The sequence below is a fragment of the Littorina saxatilis genome, linkage group LG11 (genome assembly GCF_037325665.1).
Source record: "Littorina saxatilis isolate snail1 linkage group LG11, US_GU_Lsax_2.0, whole genome shotgun sequence".
Lineage (NCBI taxonomy): Eukaryota > Metazoa > Mollusca > Gastropoda > Littorinimorpha > Littorinidae > Littorina > Littorina saxatilis.
Window position 1 is genome coordinate 22,011,900 of NC_090255.1, and position 11,959 is coordinate 22,023,858.

General features: G+C 48.1%; 1 protein-coding gene across 6 annotated transcripts in view; it reads left to right on the forward strand.

The window, feature by feature from the left end:
- LOC138980013 (tudor domain-containing protein 7B-like) overlaps positions 1 to 7,246 on the forward strand; it is a 53,668-nt gene extending 46,422 nt beyond the window's left edge. For 4 of the 6 annotated variants that reach the window (XM_070352780.1, XM_070352784.1, XM_070352782.1 and 1 more), the window contains 3 exons: positions 209 to 361; positions 877 to 994; positions 6,731 to 7,246. In XM_070352780.1, coding sequence (XP_070208881.1) covers positions 209 to 361; positions 877 to 994; positions 6,731 to 7,002 — 543 coding nt within the window. In that variant the 3' untranslated portion in view covers positions 7,003 to 7,246. The remainder of the gene's footprint in view (positions 1 to 208; positions 362 to 876; positions 995 to 6,730) is intronic. The other 2 variants (XM_070352781.1, XM_070352783.1) reach the window with 2 other exon arrangements.
- Positions 7,247 to 11,959: the final 4,713 nt, after the last annotated feature.

Below are 11,959 nucleotides of genomic sequence, written 5' to 3' on the forward strand. Positions count from 1 at the left end.
TTCTGTATACTATGGTCAGTTCTGTTCTGGTATTCAACCTATATTTCTCTTGCTCTTTTTTGTTTTTTTGTTTTTTGTGTGCCAATGTCAGTGTTTGTATGCATATTATTGTTTATTGCAGTGTGAGCTCTTGTAACTATGTGTTGATTCACAAGTGAACATTATCATTTTAGGTTATTATAAACGGTGTGAGGTGTGAATGTTTCAGTCGATGGAATTGTACGGAAATGCGTCAGAGGTCAAGGAACCGACGAAGGTACCTGCTCCCCAATCTAACCACCTGTACATGGCTTCCGTGGAAGGAACGTTCTACAGGGCTGTCTACCTTGACGCGAAAGAGACGCTGGTTAACTATGTTTGTGTATGATATTCTTTATGAATTTTTGAATTTTAAAAAAACCCACTGAAGTGTTTGCGCATCAGCCTAAAATGGTGTATGATATACTTTCAGTCAAGGTGTGTGTGTATGTGCGTGCTTGTGTGTGTGCGTGCGTGAGAGACTCAGACTCAGACTCAGAACTTAATTACAAAAGGATAAAGGTTTTAGGCAAAGCCTATTCTTCCAACCTGTCCTTTATACAACACATAAAGACAGACGCACATATAAAATATAAGAGAGAAAAAGGGAGGGGAGGGGGGCCGCAGGGGTGGAGATGTGTCTTGTGGAGGTGCGTGCATCCTGTAGCTGCCTTTGTTCAAAGACATAAAATAATATTTGCTGTTAAATATTTTGAAGATTCTTGTTTGTGTATTCTTAAACCTCGGGACATAATTTTCCCCAGTAAACTCTCCTTTTCTGCCTCATTCTGCTTAAATATTCTGCTGCTGAGACTGTGGAGAGAACTGTGTCTGTGATCTCTCATCTTTTCTGTGCAGTATCACATTTTCTTGCCGGACTACTGCGAGCACGCTCTGATTCGACCAGAGGAACTCTTCTTCCTGCCTAGAAAGTTCTGGTCAATGCCGTTCGCTGCCTTCAAAGCTTGTCTGTATGGTGAGTCACTCATCACTTTGCAATATATCATTTCATTTCTTACTAGACCGACGCTGTGGCCTAGTGGATAAGACAATCGGCCTCCTAATCGGAAGGTCGTGAGTTCAAATCCCGGCGCCACCTGTTGGGTTAAGGGTGGAGATTTTTCCGATCTCAAAGGTCTGCACATAAGTTGACCTGGGAGATCGGAAAAATCTCCGCTCTTAACCCACCAGGCGGAAGCAACCGGGATTCGAACTCACAATTTTTCCGATCTCCCAGGTCAACTTATGTGCAGACCTGCTAGTGCCTTAACCCCCTTCGTGTGTAGACGCAAGCACAAGATCAAGTGCGGACAGAAAAGATCCTGTAATCCATGTCAGAGTTCAGTGAGTAATAGAAACGCGAAAATACCTAGCATGTTTCCCCCGATAGCGGCGTATGGCTGCCTGAATTGCGGGGTAAAAACGGTCATACACGTAAAAGCTGTGGGAGTTTCAGCCCATGATTGAAACAAACAAACATCCCATTGCTGGGGAACTTGGGTAGCTTCCTCGCAGTGGAAAGCGTGCCATTGTGAGGTGCCATTCATGGAATAACCCTCCCCCTAAAAGAGGGTTTTAGGTCAGAATTTCAAGATTCTTCTTCTTCTTCTTGGCGTTCGCAGAGGTTACACAATCAGTCCAGCACTGGTGATAAATGTTGTCGTTTTCTCCAACTCCTGTCGACTGCCGTATAGTTTGGTCTGCAAGGGAGTTGGTGACGGCCACACTTCTTTTCGTTCCTCATCTAGTAAGGGACATCGCTGTAAGATGTGTTCCGCTGTTTGGTCTTCTTGACCGCAGGCACAGGTTGGTGATGGCGCCAGCTTGAACTTTCGGTTCATGTGAGCATTGAGCCTGTTGTGGCCAGTACGCAGCCTGATGAGGTTGACTTGCTGCTCTCTGGACATTGTGTGGTAGTCATCTCTGTTTGTCCTTGGCCTCATCAATGCCTTGATGATTGTCTTCTGCTCACTAAAGCTGACACTGTTTTCAGGTTGGTCTTCCACGGCTCCTTCTTTCGCCAGCTCATCTGCCCTTTCATTTCCTGGTATCCCACAGTGTGCTGGTATCCACTGGAGGACAACTCTTCTGGTTTGTCTGACCATCTGTAATGCTTTGGCCAGCTGTGGGAGTTTGTCGTTCTCTGGGGCCTGAAGGACTGAAAGGGCATCCGAGAGGAAGACAACTTGGTAGCAAGGGTCTGCGGAGTCCTGAACCAAGGAGGCGGCCTGCATGAGAGCTTCTGCTTCTGCTTTATAGTTTGTGCAGTGTTTGCCAGTGGCAACGCTGGATGTAGCTGTATGTCCCCCAGGGAACTGGATGAGAATGCCTGCACCTCCATTGAGCACGGCGTTAGTTGCTGATCCATCGGTGTATACATGGATCCACGCCTCTTTTGAGTACAGTTCGTCGATCAGGGCTAAGGTGAGTGCCTGTCGAGCTGTGTCATTCTGATCTTCTCCTGAGGTAACATGTGGAACACTGGTGCAGATCTGGATGCCTGGTTTCTCTGTTGCCTTGGGGGTTTCCTCTTCTTCTTGAGTCAGAGGTAGAGTGTTCTGTGGGAGGACTTCCCTGTACTGTCGAGAAAGTCTCTTGCTCTCGTGTACAAAACTGCTCCGTTTGAGCCGGTTCTTGGTGAGGTTGCTCAGTCTGTGCTTCATGGGGTGGTCGGGTAGGCACTTGAGCTTCTCGGCCTGTACCATAGTCTTGGCTTCTCTTCTCTGACAGAGGGGTTGGATGGCGGTAAGCTTCTCCATTTCCTTGATGGGCGTGGATTTCATTGCACCAGTGATGAGTCGGAGGGCCTGGTTTTGCACACGGTCAAGGGTCTGCAGGTTTGTCTTGGCTGAGGTTGACCACGCTGTGGAGCCGTACTCGAGGTGGGGTCTGATTGTTCCCTGGTATACTGTCTTCAGTATCTTTTCGTTCGCTCCCCAGGTGGTACCTGCCAGCTTCCTGAGTATGGCTAGCTTGCGCCGGGCCTTCGTCTCTGCCTGTGCAATGTGTGGTTTCCAGGTCTGCCGTCTATCAAAGGTGACACCAAGGTACGTTGCTTCTTCATCCTCTCTCAGAGGAGTTCCACCAAGCCTAATGGTTCCGGCTTTCTGCTTTGGCGACAGTGTGAATAGGGTGGTGGAGGATTTCTCCTTGTTGATGGAGACGCACCAATCTTCTGCCCATGCGTTCAGCCTATCTGCCGCTTGCTGCATTCTGTAGGTGGCAGTACTTGCGTGCTCCTCCTTGCACCAGATCACAAGGTCGTCTGCGTAGAGAGCAGCTTTGATCCCCTTGGGCATCTCAGACACCAGATCGTCGATGAAGAGAAGGAAGAGTGTGGGGGAGAGGACTCCGCCCTGAGGGACGCCATGACGAAGGAGGAACTTCTTGCTTTTGGTCTGGTCGACGTTAACTCTTGCCCTGCGGTTATAGAGGTAAGAGCGAATCCACTGGTACATGTTGCTGGACACGCCTTTCCTCAGCAGTTTTACAAGGAGTCCATCTTTCCAGACCTTGTCAAAGGCCTTCTGAAGATCTATCCAGGTGACGAAGACCAGCTTCTGTTCCTGAAAGGCATCTTCAACTTCTTGCGCCAGGTAAGTGACCTGATCTTCAGTGCTGCGGAACTGTCGGAATCCAGCTTGTTCAGGGGCGAGGAGGTTCCTGGATTCCAGGTACCACCTGAGGCGCTCGTTCACAATTCTCTCCAGGGTCTTCACAACACAGCTGGTGAGGCTGATTGGGCGATAGCTGGTGGCCTTCTTTGGATCCTTCCCTTTTTTTAAGATGGGGATCATGATCGCTTCTCGCCAGAGTTGTGGTAGCGATCCTTCTTGCCAGCTGCTGTTGAAGACCTCGAGTAGCTTGTTCTCTGCTGCACTACCAAGGTGGGTTAGCATCTCGTTGGTGATGCCGTCTGGGCCAGGGGACTTCTTCGCCTTTGACTTTTTCAGAGCTGAGTGCAGCTCGTGGAGTGTGAGTGGTTGACTCATGGCGTCCACTGTCGACTGTCTGGCAGGTCTCTCTCTTTTCTCTCTTCTTGCTTCTCTCTGTTTCTCGGGGCTAACATGGAGGTTGCTCTCAGCTGCATAGCTTTCAGCAAATTGGTTGGCAGCATGCTTTCCAGTTAGCACCTTCTCTTTCTCTTCTAATGTGATCTTTCCTCTGCTGGTGTTCTCATCATTCAACTGCTTGGTGAGCCTCCAGAGCTTTCTGCCATCCTTCTCAAGGTTCAGAGAGCTTGTTTTCTCTTGCCAGCTTCTCCGTCTTGCCTGTAGCTTCTTTTTGAGAAATTTGGCTTTGGCTTCCTGGAGGCGGATGTTGTTGTTTTGTGACGGGTTGACTTCTGCTTCCCTTCTGGCGTCTGCCAGATCATCATCCAGTTCCTGCAATTCATTGCTCCAGTAGGGCTTATAGTCTCTCCTGGCACCCCTGGGAATGGACTCACGCGCTGCTCTGAGGATGCTCATGTTGAAGTCCTTCGCCACCATGTTGATGTCTCGACCCTCGACTCTGATGTCTTTGGTGAGTTCGCTGGTGCGGTGTCTAAAGAGGAACCAGTTCGCTCTTTTGTAGTTCCACCGTGGGAAGGAAGCTTCAGTGCAGGACTCCATGCCCAGGGTCAAAAAGACTGGCCGATGGTCACTTCCACCTAGCTGTTCTCCGACCTCTCTGCTGGTTAGCTGGTGCATGTCTTCCGTGCAGAAGGCTAGGTCAGGAGTTGATGTAGTGTGCCATCTTCTGGAGTAGAATGTAGGGCAGTCAAAGGGACTGTTCAAAAGGATGAGACCTTTGTCGTCCTGCCAGTTCTCCACCTCTTCTCCTCTCCGATCCAGGTGGTCATATCCCCAACTCTGTGAATGACTGTTGAAGTCACCCACCACGATGAAGTTGGAGGCCTTTGCGGGGATCGTGTCAAGGGCGAGGTGTCTATCATTGGGGCAGTAGAAGTTGACAAGATGGAATTCTGATGTCTTCGTCTGGATTCGAATCACCTGATATTCGGAGTCCTCCATGTGCGTTTCTATCAAACAGGCATTGATGTTGTTCCTGATGAGGGTCAGGATTCCTCCTTTGCTTCGGTCTGTTCTGTCGGACCTAAGGCATTGGTAGCCTCTCACTTTGAAGGACTTTTGGGGTGTCAGGTGCGTCTCCTGAATACAGCAGATGTTGATGTTCTTCTCATGCAGGATATGCTCCAACTCTGTCTTCTTGTTCAGGATACTTTCTGCGTTCCAGTGCATGACCTGAAAAGGTCGCTGCTGACTGGGTTTCTTCCTGGTTGTGGTGGTGCCAGTCACTTTCCTCCCGCGTCCCCTGGCGTGACAAGACGGACGGGAGGGACCTCCAGTAGTTGGGGCTGGGTCCCTTTGAGGCATGGGACCCGACGCTGCTCCACCCTGGGGGGTCCTCAATGGGCGAGCGCCATTTCCATCTGTGCTGGTTGATTGTGTCATCATTTGCGTAAGTGCGTGTACCCGTGGTTTGTTAGAATGCGCCGTGCGGCCCGGGTCCTCCGTCTTCAGCATTCGGGGTTTTCTGTCGGGGTTACCTCACCCTTAGCTCATGGCCCGTACGTCCTACCCTGAGAGCACAGGGGGGAGGATTTGCCGGGATCCCACCCGGAGCCAGTTTGGTCCGCGGCCGCAAGCGGCTGATCTCCATATCTGAAGACCGTTCCCCTATCCGCCACCCGGGGACGCGCTGGGTTGGGGGTGGTCGCCCCACTGAAAATCCCACACTGGGTTAAGAAAGATCAGCCTGTCCCAGAATTTCAAGATTAATAGAAAAGAAAGTATTCTGCAAAAGTGCAGCATAGTGAGGCGCCATTCTGGAATATGAAGGAAGGGTTAGATTCCAACGTGTGAGGTCAGGGGTCAGACCTCTGCGTTAGATTAGAAAAGTATGCCTCAAAGAACGTAGACTGACGACTAGGAACAACACTGGCAAGGTAGAAAATTGAAACCGAACATGAAAGTTAAATGTCTGTAGTGCGATCAAGCTGTTCTGACTGTCCTTCATTGAGACTCAAGTTGACTTTGCTAAGTTGTTTTACTGAAAATGTCAGTGCCAAAAATGTGTGCAGCAAGCTTCGTGAAGTAGACTTTGCTAAGTGAACTTCTACCAGGCAATGTCAAGCTTTACAAATTTGTCTTGACATCATCACACATATTAAGTGCATGGGTGTTACTCTTCCGGCTTTTGCCGGATTTCCGGTTTTTGAAAAAAATCTGAAGCCGGAAATTCCGGTTTTCCGGGTTTTCAAAAAAAAAAAAAAAAGCTTCGTTTCGCTAAGTTGAAATAACGAGCAGTGGTTCCGATCCGACTTTTGACACCGGTTCGCGTGCTTTCTCGGTTCGCTCCCTTGGATTTGCCGCCATCTTGCTTATTATGATTTGGTTTCGTCGGTGTCCAGAAACTTTCTTTCAAACTTGAGCATTTTGGACCCCTGCCTTTCAGGTTTTTTTGATTTTTCCCAGTAACACCCATGTAAGTGTCTAAACGACAAAAGCGGAGAGCACCAGATTAAACCATCTCGCACAAAGCTTTCTGTGTTTCAATACAGGTGTAGAACCTGTAGGCAGCAGCCAGTTTGAGAGCGCCTGTGTCAACATCTCTCACAAAGTATACAGGTGAAAAATCAGTAGGCAGCTGCAATTTTGAGAGCACCTGGACACAACAATCTAATGAAGTTTTCTGTGTTTCAATACAGGTGTAAAACCAGTAGGCAGCAGCAAGAATGATAGCGCATGGACAGAACCTTCCAAGTACACTTTCATCAAGCTGACCTCGCAGAAGACACTCATCGCCCTTCTCAAGGAAGTCATCGGGGGGTCAGAGGTCGGCGACGGAGGAGATGCGACGCAGCAGGTGTCCAAACAAAAGTTGTCGCTGCATTTGATAAACACGTCGGACCCTGTGGAGGATATTATCGTCGCCGACGCGCTTTTGGCCTCAGGGTTTGGGGCGGTGGTCAGTGGGTAGGTTTGTGGGAGGTGGTCAGTGGGTAGGTTTGGGGCGGTGGTCAGTGGGTAGGTTTGTGGGAGGTGTGTGTCTGGCTGTAGGAGAGAAGTGACTGAGATACAGTGGAACCCCCCTTTTAAGACCTCCAAAAATCGGATAAAATCTGGTCTTAAAAAGGAGGGAGTCTTAAAATTGGGGTCATTTTACACAGATTATGAACAGAAAATCTGAGAAAACAAGGTCTTAATAAGGAGGGAGTCTTAAATTGGGGGGGGGGGGGGGGTCTTAAAGAGGGGGTGCTGTTTATGATTGCTTTCCAGTGTTGGTGTGTGCTATAGCAGTATATAGCTACCGCCTTAAAAAAGGGAATGACAGAGCGGTTTCTTTTCTGGATGTACATTTTTTGTTGGTTGACCAAAGTTAAATGTGTGTGTATGTATGTATGTATGTATGCACAAATGCGCTCCTGCTTTTGTGCATGCTTCTGTGATTTTTTTGATTTTTTTTTTTCAAATTGAGCGCCAGTATGTATCTCCTAAGGAGAGCTGTTATATTTTCACAGTTGTTTAATTACCACTTCTTTTTTTTACATAAGATTTTAATCTTTTTATTTTTTTTCCACATTTGTTAAACTGTTTGATTCTACCGTTTGAGCGACAGTGAGCTCATATACCTTCTGTGCAAACTGACGTTAACTTTATCTCATGTCATGGTTTTATTTGGCTTCAGCAGAATGAATGCTTCAGAAAGTTTGAACTGTGAGAGGATGGAAATCAAACTTGTTACTTATGCATTATAATAAGTGCATTTTATTGTAGAATAAATGTGATGGGTGTGTCTGTTTCAGCTTCAGTTGTCAAATGTATTAAACCAGAGTAAAACATACCCCCCGCGGGTTAGGGGGAAGAATTTACCCGATGCTCCCCAGCATGTCGTGGGAGACGACTAACGGATTCTGTTTCTCTTTTTACCCTTGTTAAGTGTTTCTTGTATAGAATATGGTCGGTTTTTGTAAAGATTTTGGTCAAGCAGTATGTAAGAAATGTTAGGTCCTTTGTACTGGAAACTTGCATTCTCCCAGTAAGGTAATACATTGTACTACGTTGCAAGCCCCTGGAGCAAATTTTTGATTAGTGCTTTTGTGAACAAGAAGCAATTGACAAGTGGCTCTATCCCATCTCCCCCCTTTCCCCGTCGCGATATAACCTTGAATGGTTGAAAACGACGTTGAACACCAAATCTTTTTTTCCACATTTGTTAAACTGTTTGATTCTACTGTTTGAGCGACGGTGAGCTCATATACCTTCTGTGCAAACTGACGTTAACTTTATCTCATGTCATGTTTTTATTTGGCTTCAGCAAAATGAATGCTTCAGAAAGTTTGAACTGTGAGAGAATGGAAATCAAACTTGTTACTTATGCATTATAATAAGTGCATTTTATTGTAGAATAAATGTGATGGGTGTGTCTGTTTCAGCTTCAGTTGTCAAATGTATTAAACCAGAGTAAAACATGTTATTTTTGTTTTGAAAGCTTAAGTCATCTGAAATCAAATAAGTCTGTTTCATTATTTCATTTGCATAGATAATTTTTGAATATCTGCAGCAATGATATGTATGTGATTTATGTAACAAAGCACATTATAAATACTATAATATTCCCTTTGAATAGGAATGACGATCAAAGGACCATTGTTAGGCCATACAATAATTATGTTATACCCTCAAGAAAAGAAAGTTTCATATTTTGTTTCTTTTATTAAAATTGCTTTGTTTAGTATTAAATTACATATCTTACCCAACTCACATATAGCAATTAACCCTAGTTCAGTGCTGGTAACGCTGTACGCGTCCCCTTGGTAACAAGGAAGGCGCCTCTAAAAAAAGAGTGACATGAGACCCGTAAGGGTGTCTAAGCCAGCCCGGAAACGAGACTGCCTTCCGTATGCGCGCGCATACACCGCCATATGCAATTCATTCCAAAAGCTCAGCGCCAGTGAGACTGGTCGCATTTGATGTACGCTCCGGCTGTTTCAGCCGTTTTGACTTAGTCTTTTGACTTTGTTGTTCCTCTTGGTATCTTCTTGCATCTGGACTTCTCTACTGCTGTTGAGGTGAGGTCGTTCTTGTTTATTCTTGATTTTGGCAGCGTTGTTGGCCGCTTTTTGGACTTGCAAAATTTTTTCAAAAATTTTTCGTGAGTCTTTGTTGTGTCATGGCCGACAATGCCAAGAAGAGGTGTACGCCTAAAAGGTAGCTGCTGCGCCCACTTCTTCTAAAGAATCTTCTAGGAAGACTAAACAATCCGTTTCTGGTGAAGATACTCTTGCAAAAATCTTTTGATGTGTTTGTTGATTTGCCCGCTAAGCCGGTAGACAAGACAGCGGCCATTTTGTCGGCTAAGCCGGTTGACAAGACCGCTCACGTGAATAAACCTGCTAAGGGGGATTCTCCCCCTGTGGTGCCGGGGTTGGCATCCGCTGATGTTGCTGCTTTGTTGTTATCTCTTAGTTCGCAGGTGTCTACTTTAGCGGCCGAGATTACTTCGACGAGAGCGGAGCTTCGTTCTCTTCCCTCGGGTGTGGCTGGCGTCTCTCTTGCCAGCGTTCGCTCGTCTCCTGCCACTACAGTCACGAGAGCGGAGGTGCATGCCTCTCAGGATGAGGAGATTGTGCCGTGTCCGCTTTTGGGTTCGCATTCCGGCGTTCCGTCTCGTACACAAGGTATGTCTGCTGAGTTAGTAACCGGGTTCTCCGGCCAAAACTCGGCACGTGGTCAGGAGCGAGTAGCCTCAGGCGCATGGCGGCCGGGCGAAAGTTCTTATCTCTCGGCTGACTCAACCCGCTTTGGCGGCCTTTCAGTGGGGAGTAAGAGCCCTGGTACACGTAAGGAAGTTCCACTGCACTCTGCTCAGTCTGGGGACGGGGGCGAGTGTGTGTGGCTTCCGACCCCGCCCTCTGGGCGGGGGGTAGACAGTAAAGCTGGTTCTCTGCTAGACAATGGTGTCAGTACGGGAGTCAGCTTTCGGATTGCATGGTAGTGCAAGACGACTGGTTTACTGTGTGCAAAGCTAGGTGGTGCTTGGATCGACCAGGAGTGTCTTTCTGGGTGTCACCTTCCTGATTGCGATTGCGAGCATGAAGGAGAGGTTAACGAGGGTGCGTCCACGGTGGTGGACGACTCCCAGCTTACTTGCCGTTCAAGTTGTCCAGCGCAGTGACGTGGGCAGCGGAAAACGGCATTTAGGCACTGTGTGCGAAACTAGGTGGTGCTTGGATCGACCAGGAGTGTCTTTCTGGGTGTCACCTTCCTGATTGCGATTGCGAGCATGAAGGAGAGGTTAACGAGGGTGCGTCCACGGTGGTGGACGACTCCCAGCTTACTTGCCGTTCAAGTTGTCCAGCGCAGTGACGTGGGCAGCGGAAAACGGCATTTAGGTATTGTGGAAGTTGGTGATTCTGGGATCGACCGCGAACGGCTTGGCCGGGAGCGTCTTTCCGGGGGTCACCTTCCTGATTGCCGTTGCGAGCATGAAGGAAAGGATAACGAGTGCGTCCACGGGGATGGACGACACCCAGCTTAACTTGCCGTTCAAGTTGTCCAGCACAGTGACGTGGGCGGCGGAAAACGGCATTTAAGTTTTGACCGGAAGGGGTGGTTGAGCACAAAGGGGTAACTTACTCTACCTCTATCTGGTTCCGACTTCTGGAAGTTCGGAGGAACAGGATGTTCTCTTCAGCTTCCTGGATTTGTTGTCCATTGCCCTGGAGTTGGCAATTGGCCGCGTGTAGCCGGGTTCTCCGGTGAAAGTGGTGTACGTTCGCAGGAGGAATGTGGCACGCATTTTCGTGGCTGGGCAACGTAAGCTTCCGCCCTGGGGGCAGGAGGTTGTTGGTCTGAGTGATTCTTGGATTGACCATGCAAGTCTCTCTGGGGGTCACCTTCCTAACTTTGTAACCAAGTAGGAAGGAGAGGATTGTGAGGGTGTGTCCACGGTGGTGGATGACACCCAGCTTAACTTGCCGTTTAAGTTGTCCAGCGCAGTGGCCTGGTCAGTGGAAAACGGCATTTAGGTTTTGACAGGAACGGGGGGCAGGTAGCGAACGGAGGGCTGGTTCTTTGTTGGACAGTTAAGTCAAACAGGGAGTCAGCTTCCGGATTGCACGGTTGTGCTTGACGGCTGTTCAGATGAAGGTGCTTACGCATTACTGAAGAGCCCTGATTTTAGGTTCCGTTTCATGTTAGCAAGTGCAGTGGTGCTCGCAGCTGAAATGGTTTGAGGACTACGGGATCGTCCGGTGTGGTTTTATGCTACCTGTGGGTTCTGATGTTTACTAATCCACGGCCGGTTTCGCTTCCGCTTTTGTGGCTGTGGCTTCCGGTACAGGATGGGATAGCCTTCTACCGTTAACACTGGGGTGTTGGTAGTCGGCATCTTTCAGCCTTTGGCTGTCGGTTCCGTCGCTGCGGTTCCTTTGCTGTTATTCAGGCTGTGTCCACTTCCTTTTCCAGTTTTCCCGCTGGAAGGAGACAGGTGGATGGAGTTTTGGTCATGGAGTTCCGGTGTTGAATTTTTTCAAAACTTTTCCGATTTTTGGCAAGTATTGCCTTATCGGGATTGGTGACTGGTTCTCATCATTTCGATGATTGTTATGATGCTTTTGAACGAGGGGAGGCTTATACTTCAGCTGTGTCGCTGTTCGCGGCATTTTGAAGTTGATTTGAGCCTTCTGAGGAGAATCTTTGAGTGTTAAGTTCTTAGATCCTCTGGCGGGGTCTTTTTGTACTTGTGGAGTTTTCACAAGCGAGTCTTCTTTGTCACCACTACCTGTGTAGACAACGTTCGACTTTATACCTGCGGCGGCGTTGCTTTAGCTTGTGTCTTACGCTTAAGAGCGTGTCACTCGCGGAGCGCTTTCTGTAGGCTTCGGTTAACTCCAAACTTAAGAACTTAGGTTCTCTGTTTTTGTTCTACGGAA